Source organism: Ovis aries, chromosome 23 (assembly GCF_016772045.2).
Source record: "Ovis aries strain OAR_USU_Benz2616 breed Rambouillet chromosome 23, ARS-UI_Ramb_v3.0, whole genome shotgun sequence".
In the NCBI taxonomy this organism is placed as follows: Eukaryota; Metazoa; Chordata; class Mammalia; order Artiodactyla; family Bovidae; genus Ovis; species Ovis aries.
Window position 1 is genome coordinate 42,797,614 of NC_056076.1, and position 18,809 is coordinate 42,816,422.

The following is an 18,809-nucleotide window of genomic DNA, read 5'->3' on the forward strand; positions in this document are numbered from 1 at the left end:
CCAATGAACTTACAAAGGCAGAAAGAAGGAGACGCAAGCCAACTCCGCAGTTCCTCTGATAAATCAGGCACTATGTTGAATGTCTGAGGTCAGCTCTGCTGGGGATCTGCTATTGGCTCCATTACACATGTAGATTGAGGCACAAATGAATACAAAGGTTTGTATGTGGTAGGGCTTATGTATCCAGGTCTGCTGGCTTCAAATCACACCACTCCATTTCTCAGGTGCAGTAAGTGGTGAAATAGGAAAACCCCAAGGGTATCAGGAAACCCTCAGGAAAGGGCATTAGTCATAGGAAGAGTCCACTACAGGACACATTTAGTAAATTTGTCCTTTCAAGTGCTGAGTCCTGAGTCTATTGAGCATTATAGTTATTGTCGAAGATGTGCAAACAAATAAGATACTATTCCTGTCATCATAGAGAATTCATGATGGTGGGAAACTACTCAAATATGGCGGAATGACTTTAGGAGATGTGCTCTGAGCTGTTCATCCTTTGGAAGGTGGTTATCAAGTTTTCCTTCCATAGAACTGCTTTGCCTGGATGGTGGGTGCAGAGCGGTGATTTGCGCCACCGCTTTGACTTCCCTGGTGGCTCAGATGGTAAAGCGTCTGTCTACAATGCGGGAGACCCAGGCTCAGTCCCTGGGTCGGGAAGATCTGCTGGACAAGGAAATGGCAACCCACTCCAGTACTACTGCCTGGAAAATCCCATGGACAGAGGAGCCTGGTAGGCTACAGTCCATGGGGTCGCAAAGAGTCGGACACGACTGAGCGACTTCACTTCACTTTCTGAGCATGGGAGCAGCAGGCATTACCTCGGAAGGGCACAGGGGCACCTCACTGACCCCATGGGAGGGATCTCACTCCCCAGTGGAGTAGCCAGTTGCTGGCTCTTACATTTTAATTTATCTGAAGGGCACAAAAGAGAAACCTACAAACTAGTGACCAAGGAGTTTCACTGAGTGTCAGAAAGGTCAGAGATACAGAAGGAAAAAGGTTGGATAATTCATCTATGGGGGCATGCTCAAACAGGGGAAAGCAAGAAATCTTCTGTAGGAAAAGTTGTAGCTTAAGAACCTCCAGGAAGAAGCAAACATCTAGAAAAGGAAACAATTGGCAGAAGTCTAGCTAAAGCCCAGATCTTCTTCTGTAAAGTCCACATAAAATGCTTCTATGTGTTCTAGGATAAAGCCCTAAGTTTCTCAGGTTTACATCATAGGAAACGGCTTTCCATGAAGTGTCCTTGTAATGTGATGCAACAAAAAGTATAAGCTTTTCCCATTCCTGGGAATTTTCTATTTTAGGAAAACATGAATATATTTTAATGGACATGTATCATGGAAATATGGTAACGTTAATCAGTTTCAAACTCAATCATGGAATGGATGGTAAAGCTGGGTGTTTTGTTTGTTTCTTTTTCTTTTTTTTTTTTATTCACGTAATCAGTTATCAGGAAGGTGAGTGCAATTTTCCATCAATATTAATATATAAAGTAAGAATAATAAGAACTTCAGATTTATTGTCAGACACAATACAAGTGAGAAGACAGTGAGGGAACATCTTTAACTTAGCAAAATAAAAGCTATTACCCTAGAATTCTATACCCAGCAAAATTATCTATCACCAGAAGGTGCCCTACAAAAAATGTGAAAAATTATTTTATGCAGAAGAAAAATAATCATGGAAATGTGGATATGTGGACTGAATAGGGAAAAAAGACAGTACAAATTCTCTGAATAAATTAAGTAACTATTCTCTGCAATAAATTAAATAACATCATTACTGATTCTACAAATATTTAAAAGAAAACAAACTCAAAATTATTAGCAACTTTATGCTAATAAATTTGACATCTTACATGCAAAGGAAAATTCCTTGAAAGATACAAATTACTAAAATTCATTTAATAACCTGAGAATCTTATATTTATTAGAGAAATTGAATCTGTGCTTAAATATCTTCCCATGAAGAAAATTTCAGACTCACATAGTTTCATAAGTGAATTCTTCTTAAGGAAAAATTTAAAAATAATGATAAAAAATTCAACACCAACTCTTCCGTCATACAAATTCAATCCCAGCAGGCTTTGCTATAGACATCGACAAACTGATTTAAAATTCATATGGAAAATTAAAGGGCTTAGAATAGCTTAAACAACTTCAAATTTAAAAAAAAGAAGAGAAAAAAGAAAGTCTGACACTGCTTAAATTCAAGAGATTATCAAGCTATAAGTAATTAAGACAGTGACATAAAGATGAAGAGACAAATTGTATAGAATAGTCTATATATAAAATCAACCACATAATCATGGTCATGATTTTCAACAGATGCAAAAGAAAACACAGTCATTTCAATAAATGATTCTGGACTACTTAACACCAAAGGCAAAACAAACTCTGAGAAGAAGATATAGAGGAAATGTTTGTGAATTTGGGCTTGGCAAATAATTCTTAACTACCACACCAGAAGCATGATTCACAAAAGAACAACTATGAAGTATATTTCATCAAAATTAAAACCTCTCCTCCTGCAAAGACACTAGTAAAAGGATGATAACCCATAGACTGAGGAAATATTTCCAGAAACATATACCTGATAAATGATTCGTGTCCTAAACAACTGTCAGAACTCAACTGAAAGAAAACAAAGTCAACATGATTTTTAAAAATGGGTAAAAAGTGAAAGATTTATGCGATCTGAAGAGAGTGTGATGAAGAGAAAGCAGCATCGACGTACAGTCCACAGCACTGCAAAGAGTTGGACATGACTGAAGCGACTTAACATGCACATGTGTGTAAAATAGATAGCTAGTGAGAAGTTCCTATAAAACACAAGGAGTCTGGCCTAGCACTCTGTGATGACCTAGAGGGGTGGAATGTGGGGAGGAGAGGGAGGCTCAAGAGGAAGGTATATATGTGTAATCATGGCTGATTCTCACTGTTGTATGGCAGAAGTCAACACAACATTGTAAAGCAATTTCCCCTCAATTAAAAATAAATTTTAAAAAACAAATAAGAACGGGTAAAATATTTTAACAGACACTTCATTAGAAAGATATATGAATGTAAAATCAGCTCATGAAAAAGATCCTCAGCCTCATTGGTCACTAGGGAAATGCATTAAATTAAAATCACAATGAACTGCCTCTACACAACAATCAGAATGCCCAAATTTAAAAAGATTGACTCTACTAAAACAGAACGAAAAAAAGAAATGAACTCTCACACTGCAAAATGAGACCTACCTCCTGTCCCCACCCAGGATAATCATAATATTAATTATAACAATAATAATAGCAACAGTAATGTTTAAAAGTACATACTACATGATTTTGTTTATAGAAAGTCCTAGAAAATGTACTCTAATCAAGTCAGGGAGAGCCATCAGAGTTTATCTGGGGATGGGATGAAGGAGGATGAAGACAGGAGAGAGATTACAAAGGGGATGATGGAGCTCTTGAGACAGATGGGTATATTCATTCCCTTAATTATGGTGATGGTTTCATGGGTATGATTATGTCAAAACTGATCAAACTGTAAGCTTTAAATTATGCAGTTTATTTCATATCAATTATACATCAAGAAAGCTGTAAGAAAAACAATTATACTATTTCCACCAAAAATGAATAACTAGCAACTTTATGAAAACAATTGTTAAGTTTTCTCAGGAAAAAAAAACTTCTTTAGAGAAACTCTGAAGAGAAAAATCAAAGCCTCTCAGCTCCCATTTCCAGAGCTAACCTCTTACTTCCGGGTCAGTTTGTTTAGAACTAAAATGAACACACTGCTATATTTAAAATGGATAACCAACAAAGACCACTGTACAGACATGAACTCTGCTCGATGTTATGTGGCAGCCTGGCCTGGAGGGGGCTGGGAGAATAAAGGATTCATGTATATGTGTGGCTGATTCCCTTAGCTGTTCACCTGAAACTACCACAACATTGTTAACCAGCTGCACTCATACAAAATAAAGAGTTTAAAGTTTGGAAAAAGAAAAAAATGCAGACAACAGCAGCCACAGTTACTGCATAAGTAACATTCTGAACTTCAGAAAGCCAAGCAGTTATGAGGCAACATCCTTCTGTATATCTGTCCTCAAAATACTTTACAAGTTAGCCAAATTGGCTTATCTACAGTCTAAAAAATTAATGAGGTGTTACTGCATTGAATTAAAGTCCAATCCATGAATGAGAATCTTAGCTCTAACAAACAAGATGGTCACACTTTCCAACAAAACGTTTGATAGCAAAATAATTGTTTTGTTCCAAAATGCCCTTTCTTAAAAGATCCCTTTAATTTTTCATCAGCTGTTATTTTAACTTGAAGGATTAGTCCATCTTCCCACCACAAGAACTTTTACCATCATTAATTTGCTATTAATTTTTAAAGTTGAAAGCACTTAAATGTACCATCCAGGCATAGTTTGTAATATGTTCATTAATACTAATCATTTGGAGCAAATGTAGAAAAAAAATAACTGCCAACTCTGCCTAATCTCTATTCCTCTTCATATTTTGAAAGATTAAATGTAGAAGAGTCATCTTTTCACCTGGCAAGCTTCACTGGACTACATTTTATCCTTGAGAGCAGGGACAGCACTTGGGCAGAAAGGTCCTGACTCGCGGTGACCCGTGCAGGTGAGTTGCTCTGTGCAAGCTCCAGAGCTTGACTGCCCTCCAGGTCAGCAAGGAAACCAGGTCACAGGACAGGGTGGGTCCTTCCTGGACACTGGAAGAAGACCCTTCCTGAGAGGCATGCTCAAGAACAAAGGCGAGACACAGCTGGTCGAGGGTGCACTTCCAGAAGCCCAGGCTGGCAGATGTCCAGTGTGGAGGCTCACCTGCCTGGTCAGGGGCAGTGGCTGCTTTAAACATGATGCCAGGTGTCACTTGGGTGGCAGGGTGACACCCCACCCAGGGACCCCTCTTTCCCAGGGGTCTTGGGTCAACACCACACCTACTCACGGCCCCAGGTGACCATCAGGTTGTGGAGATTCCCCGAATGGACTCGAGGGTCAAGTATTTACATTCTATTGATTTTCCATTTATCTGTGAAAAGTCAATTTGTTTCTCTTGTTCCCAGTTTTTGCCTTTTAGATGAGCACAGATAAAGTGGGTCTGAGTTCAGTCACTTAATCTAAAAAGAAACAAGAGTTTGGTTCCTGTTATATCACTTACCAACCTGGCAAATTAAACCATTGACTCCCTGGTGGGGACACCCTTAACAAAAAGGGGAAGTGTTAACCACAGGTTCATTTACATTCCTCAGCATGAAAATGACCTGCTTGACATTAATTTTCCCCACACTGGACCACTTTCAGATGAGGTTCTCACCAACCTGCCTCCATTATGAACAATTTTGTCTTTCTGTGCTGTTTCCATTAGCTAGGCTAAGACGGCTCTGATGAAAAGGCAGCACCATAGCTGTCCCAGGTAAGGCTGCAAACACACTAGAACAGGTCACATTAGACAAGCACCTGCAAAGCCAACGGCACCAGACACAACACAAGAGTGACTGCATTGTGTCACTTTCTAGGAGCCCATTGGCTTCTCCAAACTAGAAGAAAAAGACACAGCATCAGGGCCATTATGACTCCTGACACATTCAGTTCAGTTTAGTCGCTCAGTTGTGTCCGACTCTGCAACCCCATGAATTGCAGCATGCCAGGCCTCCCTGTCCATTATCAACTCCCAGAGTTCACTCAAGCTCATGTCCATCGAGTCGGTGTTGCCATCCAGCCATCTCATCCTCTGTCGTCCCCTTCTCCTCCTGCCCCCAATCCCTCCCAGCATCAGAGTCTTTTCCAATGAGTCAACTCTTCTCATGAGGTGGCCAAAGCACTGGAGTTTCAGCTTTAGCATCATTCCTTCCAAAGAACATCCAGGGCTGATCGCCTTTAGGATGGACTGGTTGGATCTCCTTGCAGTCCAAGGGACTCTCAAGAGTCTTCTCCAACACCACAGTTCAAAAGCATCAATTCTTTGGTGTTCAGCCTTCTTCACAGTCCAACTCTCATATCCATACATGACCACCGGAAAAACCATAGCCTCGACTAGATGGACCTTTGTTGGCAAGGTAATATCTCTGCTTTTCAATATGCTATCTAGGTTGGTCATAACTTTCCTTCCAAAGAGTAAGCATCTTTTTATTTCATGGCTGCAGTCACCATCTGCAGTGATCTTGGAGTCCCCAAAAATAAAGTCTGACACTGTTTCCACTGTTTCCACTGTTTCTCCATCTATTTCCCATGAAGTGATGGGACAAAATGCTATGATCTTAAATTTTCTGAATGTTGAGCTTTAAGCCAACTTTTTCACTCTCCTCTTTCACTTTCATCAAGAGGCTTTTTAGTTCCTCTTCACTTTCTGCCATAAGGGTGGTGTCATCTGCATATATGAGGTTATTGATATTTCTTCCGCCAATCTTGATTCCAGCTTGTGCTTCTTCCAGCCATTACTGACATTTTAATGACTAGCGTAAGAATAGGATAAATATAATAAACAATACTATACTTTTCATGTTTTTTTTCCATTTTTCTTATTTGTTACAGAATGGTTAAATATTGCTGAAGTTTGAGGCTTTGGCTTTTCTTTCTTATACTGTTTTAACACTGGAATAAACATGTTTTTCCTCCACTAAACAAAGTGCATTTTCTTATTGTGATTTGTTAAAACAGGACATGGAAAGGGACATGGGACAAGCTGTTGTGTATTTATTTAATAGAGAATGCTGCCTCCAAAGGGAATGGCCTGAATCTCTCCCAATCCTTCCCACAATTCTTGTTCATTTTCAAATTGCAGGATCTAAGGTGAAAAAATAAAGCAGCAAAACAACAAAATGAATTTGAGCAAAGAAGTCCAACCCTTGCAGTATAGAGAAAGTGACTGTGACTGTCGCAGAGAAAATGCAGAGGTTGGAATGACAGCCAGTCAGAGATGATGAGACATGACTTTGAGGGCCATTCAGTCAGCCCCATATGAGTGCTCACTGTGCACAAATGTTCATGACACTCAGAAGAAGAAAACCTACAGGTTCCATCACTCTCAGTCATGACTACGAAAGCAGTAGACGCTGACTCCCCAGCCAAGCCCTCCACCTGGCCCACGTTGGAATGTTTGCTGTGATTGTCCAGATAATTTTGGTGAGAAAACAAGGACCGCCCCCCACCACCCCCACTTTGCCCAGGACTGTTTTTACATGAGTTCACCTCAGAATTACTTGCAGTGTCATCTTTGCAAGGGAACAGTCAACAGTGAGCTGACACTATTAAAACTGGCTTTTTGTAAAGTCACCAGCAAGGAGATATTCGTTTACAGCATTCAACACATTTCAGCTCACATTCAAGGACACCACAGAGCAAGTCAGGCCCACCTGCCCCGGTCCTGTCTCCCACAATGCACGTCCCACACTTTCCGTGCAGAAAACCCACAGGACACAAGCTGGCTGGGACTGGTGGCTTTAACACAGAGAGGAACCCAGGTGAGGACTCTGAACCCTGACCCTTGCCTCCTGGCCTTCAAAGCGTGAGGTGTTTGCTGTCTACAGAAATTCCCGAGGAAACACAGAACCTTTGGAAAGTCCCATACTTGGGATTAGCTAAGCCAAATTTTGTTTAGTCTGCCATTTTCCTTAGGGAGACCTGCCAGAATACGCTGGAACTGGGCTCTATTCCATTAAACAAACTGTGCTGAGTGGTATGTTATCTGTCTTTTGTAAGTTATGTGGATTAGGTTTAAAGCTTTATTGTGCTGGATCAACTTCACAAGAGGGGGAACTGAATTTTTTATGGTTTATAAGCATGTGAACCATATACTCCAGTGTCTCATATCCTATTCACACTCTGCCTTAACCTTCCCATGTGTTATTTGCACCAGTCACATCCTACTGTTTGTGACCCTATGGACTGTAGCCCACCAGGCTCCTCTGTCCATGGGATTCTCCAGGCAAGAATACTGAAATGGCAAGAATACTAGCCATTTCCTTCTCCAAGGGATCTTCCCAACCTAGGGATTGAACCCTACTCTCCCACATTGCAGGCAGATTCTTCACTTTCAGAGCCACCATGGAAGCCCAACCTTCCCATAGGTAAGCTCATAACTATCAGAAAAGAGCCCTGAACTTTGTTTCGGAGAATTTGGACAGTTCTGTGCACAAACAAGTGGGAATCACTAACTTTTCCCCAGGCAGCCCTCCTCCCTGCCCCTTGTCTATGTCCTCCCAGTCTCCCATCTGCCTTGTCCACTTCTGGTCCCTACCCACCTGCTCCACAGGCTTCCTTGGCTAGAACCTTTGAGGAGCTCCACCCAGTTGCGAGTGGAGTTGGAAGGAATCATATGATCTCTTGGGACTCTTGGGTTGAAAGAAGACATTGCCCTAGAGAAACACAAGCCCGCAGAGGTGTGCTCCACACAGGAGCCGGATTTCAGGTCACAACAGCTGCGTGAAGACCTGTGGAGTAACATCGCATGCTCCCAGGACCAGGGAAACCTCCATGCCCTCCCGCAGAGCAGAGCACTAGCCAGCCCGGCAGAGGCCCCCACACAGCTGAGGGACCCTGGGGCTGCTTCTGCTCATTATGAGTTTTTCCTAAATTCATAAGTAACATGGATGCTCAAGAGAGCAAAAATGAAGAATCTAAATCTCCTGGGTCAGAAATCAAGGACTGACTACATTACAGCACAGCTACACAGCCAAACGCAATCAAAAGCTTTGCAGTCCGTGAAAAATCACACTTTAGAGAAACATTTCATGAGATGAAGAGATGCAGAAGTTGCACAGAGCAAGTTACAGAACATCCTGTGAACCATACTGTGCAACAGTCAAGCATCACGATTCAAAGTCTGTTTGTAAAAAGCACATTTATGCACAGGAAAAGCACGGGGGAATACAGACCAAAAATGAACAGTATTTCTGGGAGTTAGGATTATTTTTTTAAGTGTTTTTCCTGATTCTTTTTTACACTTTCCCAAACAATCACCAACAAGCATCCTAATGATAAACAAATCAATTCAATATTTCTAAAAGTATTCTAAATATATTCTAAAAATAAAGCTAACCTTCACCAGAAAGCATATTTGAAAGCTTACAAGAAGACAAAAACGACTTGGATTGTTTTGAGGACGGCCACATCCGAAGCTAGATGCATGGACTGGGGTCTCTGTGGTTATGAAATTTGTGACAAACGCCCACGCAGGATGACTTTTTCTTCCTGCTTATTTGCAGTTTGTTTTCTGCCAGCTCAGTTGGTGGATAGCAATGCGTTGAAATTACGCCTTAAGAAAAAGCTATCATTTAAAATACGCAAATTTCCAAGCTTTCAAAGGCTAAAAGGCAATGTCCTACTTTCACCAAGTTGATGGAGGAAGAAACTACAATAAGGCAGCTTACATGCAAACGTATGTGTATACACACATCTATGTGTATATACGTGTATATATGAATGTGTATATATTGCATTGTTTAGCACAAACTATCTATACTCTGATAAACCACCCAACTTCTAATGACTCTATAAGAGTATAGCGATGAAGCTTTTAAACTTTTTAAAGGTATTATCTTCAAAGTGTCTATAATAACTTACAACCATCATTTTAAGTTTGAGGCAATCCCAATAAAAGATAAAGATGGTAAGTTATAACACTATTAAGACTGCTATTACCCACACACTTGGTTGGCAAGTCTGGTTTACCACCTGTTATAACTCATGAGCTAATAATGGTTTTTACATTTTTAAGTGGTTGGGAAAAATAAAAATAGTATTTCATGAAATGTGAAAATATTTTGAAATCCAAAGTTCAGCGTCCACAAAGTTTTGCTAGAACCTAGCCAAAACCCGAAAATCTCGTACAGGGCTGCTTTTGCACTAAAATGGCTTCTTGAAAAAATTGTCACAGAGACTATAGGCCTGCGAAATCTAAAATATTTACTAAATGATCCTTTACAGAAGAGGTGTTTTCAAGGTGGTTCAGAATAGTCTTTGTATTTCCTATTATCAGTCTCTAGATGGCAGAAAAGAGCCTTAAATTGGGTATGTGGCGTGACATTTCCAATTAAATCATCCCTTAAAAGACCAACAGTGCAAAACTTTTTGCTCTATGTGTTCAATAAAACCAAAAATTAAACTTCTATCAGGACTGAAATATTCATTTAGTCTGGAACTAACGATCTTGCAACAGCAAAATCATTTTTCTCTATGTGTTCAGTAAAGCAAAAATTATATATCTAGAAGAAACTAAAAGACTTACTTAGCCTAGAACTAATGTCTGCACTGAAATTTTGTATCTATCCACTTCTGCTTAAAATAAATATTATGCAAATCCATATCATTAAAGAGACTTCTCAGTGCCCCCCAGCTTTACTGAGGTACAACTGACGTGTGAAATTGTAGTATATTTAAAGTGGACAGCATGATGATTTGATGTAAGCATAGACTGTAAAATGATGCATAGCACCTCAATCAAGTTAATAATCACTTCAAATAGCTACTGTTTTTCTTTTTTTGTGTGTGGCATGAAGGCTTAAGGTCTATTCTCAGCATATGTCAGTACAATGTTATTACAATGCATTGCTACTACTAGAGTGCCCCTGTATATAGATCCTCAGAGTTGCTAATCTCATACCTAAAAATATGTACCTTTTTCCACCTCTGTCTATACTCCCCACCCTCCAGCGCTTAGCAACTGTCACTCCCCTCTCTGTTTCTTTAGGTTGGACTTTCTGTTTAGATTCCACATAAGGGGTGAGGTCATACAGTATTCATCTTTCTCTGACTTATTTCACTCAGCGCAACGCCCTCCAGGTTCACCCAGGTTGTTGCAAATAGCAGGACTTCCTTCTTTTTCATGGCCAAGTAACATTGCCTGTGTGCTATGCTTAGCTGGTCAGTAGGGTCCAACTTTTTGTGACCCCATGGACTGTAGCCCGCCAGGCTCCTCTGTCCGTATGATTTCCCAGGCAAAAATGCTGGAGTGGGTTGCCATTTCCTTCCCCAGAACATTCCTTATATATGTATACTATTCTTTCTTTTGTCATTCGTCCATCAGCAAACACCTAGGTGTTTCCATGTCTTGGCTCCTCTGTTTTTCATGTCCGTGTATCCTAAAGAATTCACCCCGTATCTTCTAAAATAATGACATTTTCCCAGATAACCACATACAACCATGTGCCTAAGAACTAACGGGAAGTCTGTACTATCAGCTAATAACCAGTGAATACTGAAATTTCCCTGTTTAATCTCAAAAAGATTTGTCCTTAAACCGAGATGTGATCCAGAGTTGGGCTTCTCATCTGTCTGCAGGCTTCCTTGCTTCTCCTTTGAAGTAGAACGGTCTCTGCCCACACCTACCACACACACTTCTTTTTCAGAATGCTGGTTTTTGAAGAGACCAGGTCACTTCCCTTACATTCTACAGTCTGGATTTAATGACTGCTTCCCTGTGGAGTCAATTAAACCACATTCCTGCCCCTTATATTTTCTGGAAATTGGAGGTTAGGTCTAAAGCCTTAACAGTTCAATGCCTCATTCCCCATACTGCATCCAGACTAGAAGTCTGAAAGGTCAAGGGACTCCATTCTGGTAAAGTTTGGATCAGCTGGTCAAGGTGCTGACTACCCCAGAAGGGGCTTTTCCATTTGCAATTAGCAAATGATCAGCGAGCTTATACTCTGTCATCCTTGCAAACAATCTTCACCCAGGAGCCTCTTTAAGTCATGGTTTTAATTTGTGAATAGATTTAAGTATCTCATGAAGAATTGGTAAATGGTAGTTTTCTAATTCTAGCACTCCTTTTCCTTCATTAGCTAGTGACATCATGTCAGGAGGAGTTTTCCCTCATTAACTGAGAATAGCCTAGAATTCCTTCCAAAAAATTAAAATAAATGCTGAGTTCTTTACCTTGATTTCTCATTTTCATATAAGGCTTTGGGATAATAGTCAGCTTCAACCGAAGCACATAAAATCTCTCTCTCTCTCTCACCTTTCTCTCTCTCTCTCGCTCTCCCAAACACACACACACACACACACACACACACACCATGGACTCATGCGTTTTTACTTTTACATTTTTGTGGCCACTCAGTTCTTTTTGATCCTCAATTTGTCCTCTGTTTGCCCTCAAGAGCTCCCTCCCATGGATGCTCTGACATGTCCTTCTTATTCTTTACTGTAAAACATTCTCCCTGGTCTCCTTCCTCAACCGAGACCATGTGTCTGCTCTTTGCTGCAGACAGCAGCTTTCCTCCGCTTCACCCCAGCAGCACCCTCACGTGAAGCAACACCTCTTCCCTCCAGACTGTGTGGCCGATACAGTCAAGGCAGAGACCGTGTCCCCATCCCCACCAAAGCCCAGCTGACCCATCAGTGAGCATCAGAAGAAACTTAGCAGATGCTCAGGGCCCAGCAGGGTCCTCCCAAGCGCTCAAGGATTATCTTACAGAATCGTCAAATGTCCAGCAATGCCTCTTACCTGGCATAGTAGTCGTTGGGGGGAACGGCTTCCTGGAAGAACTGGAACTGGTACAGATAGAGTCCGATCAGGTGTCCCGCAGTGAAGATGGCCAGCAGGACGCAGAGACAGCTGAACAGCAAGGGGTCGAAAGTCCGGCACCAGGACCACCAGGTACACAGGCCCAGGAACACGAAGAAGTACACGGATGAGGTCAGAGAGGGCAGCATCATCCCTGAGGAGGTGGGGGGTGGGGCACGTGTGAGAAACGTGGAGAGGAGGAAACCCCGCACAGCTCAGCCTCCGTCACTGTCGGGGATGATGAGGAACGCCTCCTACGCTTGTAGTAAAATTCATCACACTCTCTTGATGATATCAGAATTAGTGCTGTTTGTATTGTGAAAAAAAGTCACATGTAAAGTGAAATTTGTAAACGTGGGGAAATATCAGATGATGAAGAAATCCTACCTGTGGTACTTGAGCCCCGACTACAAACATTCACTTCTCCAACCAGTAGAAATTAGCATGCTTACTTGCCTGTTCCCATCTCTCTATTTCTCCCCCAGTTTTTCAGGAATACTGTATGTCCATTCTAACTGTCCTCGATAAATTTTTTAAATAATGATTTACTTTTGCTTGTCTGTTGACAAGGGTTCACGAAAATACTGCATTCAGTTCAGTTCAGTCGCTCAGTGGTGTTCGACTCTTTGCGACCCCATGAATCGCAGCACGCCAGGCCTCCCTGTCCATCACCAACTCGTGGCATATAAAACCTCACTAAATCTTTGTCCTGCCCAACAAAATGTGATTTGCTCTATCACTAAAAGTGGAAATGTCAAATGAAATCACTCCTTCATAGGCATTTAAAAACTTGGCAGGGAACATTTTGAAACAACTTCTTATTAAAGTCCTGAGTTACATTTCCTGAGAAATACTCTTCACTTTTCTATCTTTTAACTCTCCTATGGAAAAACAGTTGCTTCATCTTATGAAATTTCACAGAAGCAGGATGGGATAAAGTTCGCAGCAGCTCTGGGGCAATGGGGATGGGGCAAAGATGGAGATAAAGTTTTTATGGAAGGAGCAGCCTGCAGCCAACAGGGAGAGGAAGTGGGCGTGTGTGCTGTGAGATTACCATCTAACCCGGGAAGAAAAACGCTCTATGCTGAAGAGTTAAATTAAGAGACCTAATGACTCAGTGTAAACAGACAAGCTCCTGAAAGCCCATGTGTAGCTCTGGATGGGGACAGAAAAGGGTCCCTTGTCACAGATCACCACCCACAGGCTCTGAGGGAGATGAACAGTGGTCCTGTTGGTCACGTAGAAAACAACGCCACCTGACTGCTAAGGGGAAAGACTGCTTTACAGAGGTTAACAGAAACCATCTGATACATAAAACTTACAGCAAAACGGGAAAAGCTACGTGTGTGCGTGTGTGTGTGGCTTGTACACGTGGCCAGTTTCACAAAAGCTACAGTTATGATTCTGTTGCCGCAGAATAGAACGGTTTCCTTCTTTCATCATTGGCCAGCTCATTCCCTGTGCGCCCCAAGACTCGGAGGTTCTCACCTGATGAACCCAGTAAAATCGTCACAACAACCTTCCCCGCTGTAGTTATCATGTTGCCAATAAACTCCTTCAGCTTGGAGGCCACGGAGGCCAGCCTGCGGAAGAGTTTTAATTTCGTGCTTTCCTCCAAATCGCCTTCAGCACCGTCTCCTTCATCTAAGTCCTCTTCATAGATCAGGGCCTCTTCGGAGTCTATTTTTTCTCCTCCAGCCTAAATAAATGAAAAACAGAAGACACTGCAGTCTCTGCCTATCCACCCAGAATATTATATGGTTTGTAATTTACCGGTAGGTCAGTGAGGTGAATTTCAGAAATGAGGAAAAAATGCAGACTACCACTCAACCACGTAAGCACCCTCAGGTCTCTGGTGGTCCCTGTGTGAAGCCCAAAGAACTTTGATCTTTCTTCAAGGCATAAACAGGAAGCATCGCTAATCATAGGGTCCCCAACGGCAGGTCATCTTACCTACACGAGCTCATTTTATTTTACACACAGAAGCCAAAACTGTTTGAAACACCTATTCATAACTTAGCTTTCAGCAATCTGGGTTTGGTTCCCCAAATTTACTTAGTGTGCCACTAAGGTGATGGGAAGTTTGATGAATGGGCTTAAACGGAAAGGATGGGCCAGATCAGTGCTGAGGAAATCCCTTTTCTTTCTGGAGTTTATCTTTGTTCACTATTTTAGTATTTCCTGCCCGTGGGAGGACGAGTGGTCCCGGCTACTTGGCTAAATAAACAGTCGCTTCCTATCTCATCCTTTTAGAGAATTGTGCATGGGTCCAGTCCCAGGCCACGTAGGACCTCAGGACCATCACTAGAGATCAGAAGGAAACACATGCACAGCACATACGCACTTACATGGATTATTTTAAACTGTGTATACCATGAGCTTTTTTGTTCATTTTTAAAGAATACCTAAGAATTTTTTTGGATAATTACAATCTTTCCCTGGAAGGGTTAAGTTTTTTTTAAGGAATTATAAATATAAACCATTCCCTTAAGACAAAAGGTGCCTGTCTCAGATGCAGGACAGGCTTCATCTTGAAAAGACAGCAGCTTCTGCAGAGTCAGACAACTCTGAGGCCCAGATCAGACATCAAGTCCAAGCAGCACCCATTTGCTTCATTTTCCCATTTTAAAGTTTCTTTCTTTTTAAAAATTTTTATTGAGTGAAAGATCCTTTAAACTCTATGGTGCGTTACAGTTTCAAAGATTTCACACATATGATTTCATCTAAGTCCATAATAAGTATTTTTCCCCCTGCTGCTGCTAAGTCGCTTCAGTCATGTCCAACTCTTGTGTGACCCCATAGATGGCAGCCCACCAGGCTTCCCCGTCCCTGGGATTCTCCAGGCAAGAACACTGGAGTGGGTTGCCATCGCCTTCTCTACCCCACTACTGACTACTAGTTTGTTCTCTACATGAGCATGTCTGCTTCTTTTTTGTTGTATTTTTTATAGTTCACACGTAAGTGATATCAAATAGTACTTATCTTTCTCTGACTTATTTCACGGAGCATAATGCCTTTAAGTTCATCCATGTTGCTGCAAAGGTATTATGTCATTTTGTGGCTGAGCAATATTCCATTGTGTGTGTGTATATGTATATATCAATCACATCTTCTTTATCCATTCTTCTGTAGATGAACGTTTAGGTTGCTTCTGTGTCTTGGTTGTCGTAAATAGTGCTGCTGTGAACACTGGGGTACCTATTTCTTTTCTAGGGTCTTTTTTTTCAGATATATATTTATATATACATACATATATATATATTTCTTGATATGCTTAATTCAGAATTACATAATATTCACTGCTGGTGTCTGAGCTTCCATCTCACCAGAGGAAGATGGGCATAGGAGGCTGGTGCACAGCTCAGTAAGTGCTGAGTGACCTGAGGGCTCAGACCTGCTGTTTGCCTAGGTGGGTACAGGCCACTTGGGATTTACATTGGCTGTTAATGAAGCCAAGGCTACAGGATGCACTCCCACCCCTGTGCACGTATACACACAAAGACACACACAAACAAAGACACATATGCACACCATACACACACACACACAATACACACACACACACACGGATGTAATCCCAGGCTATTCAAGTCCATGTACCCAAATTGGGTTTTGCATTATACTGTATTTCATCACAGCACATTTGTACTTTTTCCAGAAGGAAGAAGAATGTCTCAGGCTTATGCAGGAAGATTTTTCAATCTACTCAGAGCCCAGTATGCCTCAGTGTCACCAGTAAGAGACAGAAGAGCACATATACTAGTAAGAGACACAAACAAGTCAGCAACTAGATATCTCACAGCAACACTTGCTATTCCAAGAATTAAAAGAGAGTGATGTGATTGAAGGAGTCAGGGCAGCTATTTTAGATTCTGAGTTCAGGGAGAGCCTCTCTGAGGAGGTGACATTTCAGCTGAGCTCTGAATGTCACAGAGCAACCAGCCACGAGGAAACTCTAGCCAGAGCCTTCCAGACAGCAGGAAGGGCTGGCCGAGCCTCCATAGCGCATCCCCAGACCCACTTCCTCTTCCACCTGCTCCTCCTCCTCACTGTCAGCTGGCGCCCCTGCATCCCACGTCGTAGAGACTTGGGGGCTGAGCTCCAGTCAGTGCAACACCAGCAGCCCCACCTGTGCACAGGTGCTCGGCCCCCACCTGGGGTGATGGGAGAGCTACAGAGCTGGGGTACCAGGAGGTAAGTCCACCCCCCCCCCAGCCCTGTATCACCCACAGAGGGAGTTTCGAAGCAAAACTCTCCAAGAGGTGGCTGGACTCAGAGCAGGACTTGCCCAATGCTTCACTTCTCTAGAACCCAAGCTAAGAGGACTCTGATCACCGACAATTCCACCCAGTGAGGGGAACAACGGGATCTCTTTCCCACAGCGACTCCAGCGGCTGCAGTAGGGGAAGAACAAGGGGGCCCTGAAGCCAGGAGGCTGTGCTGGTGGAAGAAGGGGTGGGGAGTAGAGCTGAAGAGGGTTCACGTCTTGGGCGAGCATCTCATAAGTCCAGTCAGCAGACCTCAGTTGGTAAATTTCACATGGTAGGGGGAGGGATAGAGGAGAATCAGAGGGAGTTCTTGTCTTTGTGGATGGGATCAGGATGACCAGTCATGGAGAAAGTTGGGAAGCCAGTTCTAAGGTGGAGGTATCATGGGGGCAGCTAGTGAGGAACCTGGAGTGTGGACAGAGGTGAGAATTGGAGAGGTCTACCTGAGGCTCACTGTCAAAGTGGGTTCTGATGAGGTGACCTGGAGAGAACACAAAGCTGCCTACCTGTTGGGAGTTGCCACACCTGGGAACAGTCTCTCTCTCCAACTTTACCCTCATCTCTTGGCCCAGAAACATCACACACAGGGAACCATGCAGGAACCTGGAATCCACAGGCTCTCTGCCTTGGTATGTGCTGTCCCCACACCAGGGAAGCCCCTCCCCAGTGTTCAAGGCCCCGGCTCTCAGGCCAGCTTTCTTTCAACTTCTCCATCTCCCAAAGCTGAGTTGCTGTGGGGACTAATCCAGGGATGCTGTTGCTATGACACCCACATCACCACACACATGGGAATTTGCTGCTTAATACTCCTTGTAAAGCAGGTGGGCAACATCCTAAAAATGCCTTTAGAAGAAGAAAATTAGCCCAAAATCTTCAGTCTCCATACTTGACCAAGGAGACAGAGAGAGGGAACACAGCTAGGGTTGCCTGGGTCACAGTCAGAAACACACTCCTAACTTTCACAATAAATGACTTATTGCTCAATTATGGAATTGCTACGGATGTAGATTAAATCAGATATAAATCTCTAGTCAAGAACCTTCTCAAGTTTAGATGAATGCATTTCCCCAACCTCTCCTGGGCAGGACAGGGACCCTGTGATTTTTATAAACAGACCAGTGTACTTGAGGTTTTTCAACATTTTTGTACCGGAATCCCTGGGGCTTTCAGTTGAAAGAACTTTCTAAACCTGCCAAACTGAGAGGGAGCCAGAAGTGAGCCCCACCATCCCAGCTGGGGCCAGAAGTGCCATTAGTCACGTCAGGCTGGTCTTCTCCCCGAAATGATCCATCTGGAGCAGCATAAACACCAACACCCTGGAAGCCCCTTGGCTCATTCACCAGCAAGCAGGCTGGGTTGCTGGAGCTGAAATCTGTCCCCACATTGGAACTCAACTGGATCCTGGCCTTGGAGCTAAGAAGGAGTGCATGCTAAGTCGTTTTAGTCCTGTCTGACTCTTTGCAACCCCATGGGGTGTAGCCCGCCAGACTCCTTTGTCCATGGGATTTTCCCAGAAAGAATACTGGAGTGGGTTGCCACGCTCTCCTCCAGGGGATCTTCCTGACCCAGGGATTGAACTCCCATTTCCTACCGTCTCCTGCATTGGCAGGTAGGTTCTTTACCATTAGCGCCACCTGGGAAGGGCTTCCCTGGTGGTTCATCTGGTAAAGAATCTGCCTGCAATGCAGGAGACCTGGGTTCCATCCCTGGGTTGGGGAAAATCTCCTAGAGAAGGGAATGGCAACTGACTTCAGTATTCTTGCCTGGAGAAGCATGCTTAAACTTTGTCTTTCAGTTTCTTCATAAGAAGGAGTAGCTGTAAATAAAGATTTAGTTTTCTAGCTCCTGAGCTATCTTAGAAATGAAAGATAAAGCCTTTCTAGTTTAAAAAGCCTAATAAAATATTACATATCAGCATTGTCCAGGTTGAAGTCTATAGCTTATGTAAAGAAATGTAAGTGCTTTGACTCATCTTCTTTAAAAGTCCCTGACTTCAAAATGTGCCAGATGTA

General features: G+C 42.6%; 1 protein-coding gene across 4 annotated transcripts in view; it reads right to left on the bottom strand.

The window, feature by feature from the left end:
- Positions 1 to 18,809, bottom strand: part of PIEZO2 (piezo type mechanosensitive ion channel component 2) — a 257,611-nt gene that overhangs the window by 87,593 nt on the left and 151,209 nt on the right. For all 4 annotated transcript variants that reach the window (XM_042239280.2, XM_042239279.2, XM_060405256.1 and 1 more), the window contains exons 6-7: positions 14,018 to 14,228; positions 12,470 to 12,683 (exon numbers count right to left, since the gene is read on the bottom strand). In XM_042239280.2, the coding sequence (XP_042095214.1) occupies positions 12,470 to 12,683; positions 14,018 to 14,228 (425 nt within the window). The remainder of the gene's footprint in view (positions 1 to 12,469; positions 12,684 to 14,017; positions 14,229 to 18,809) is intronic.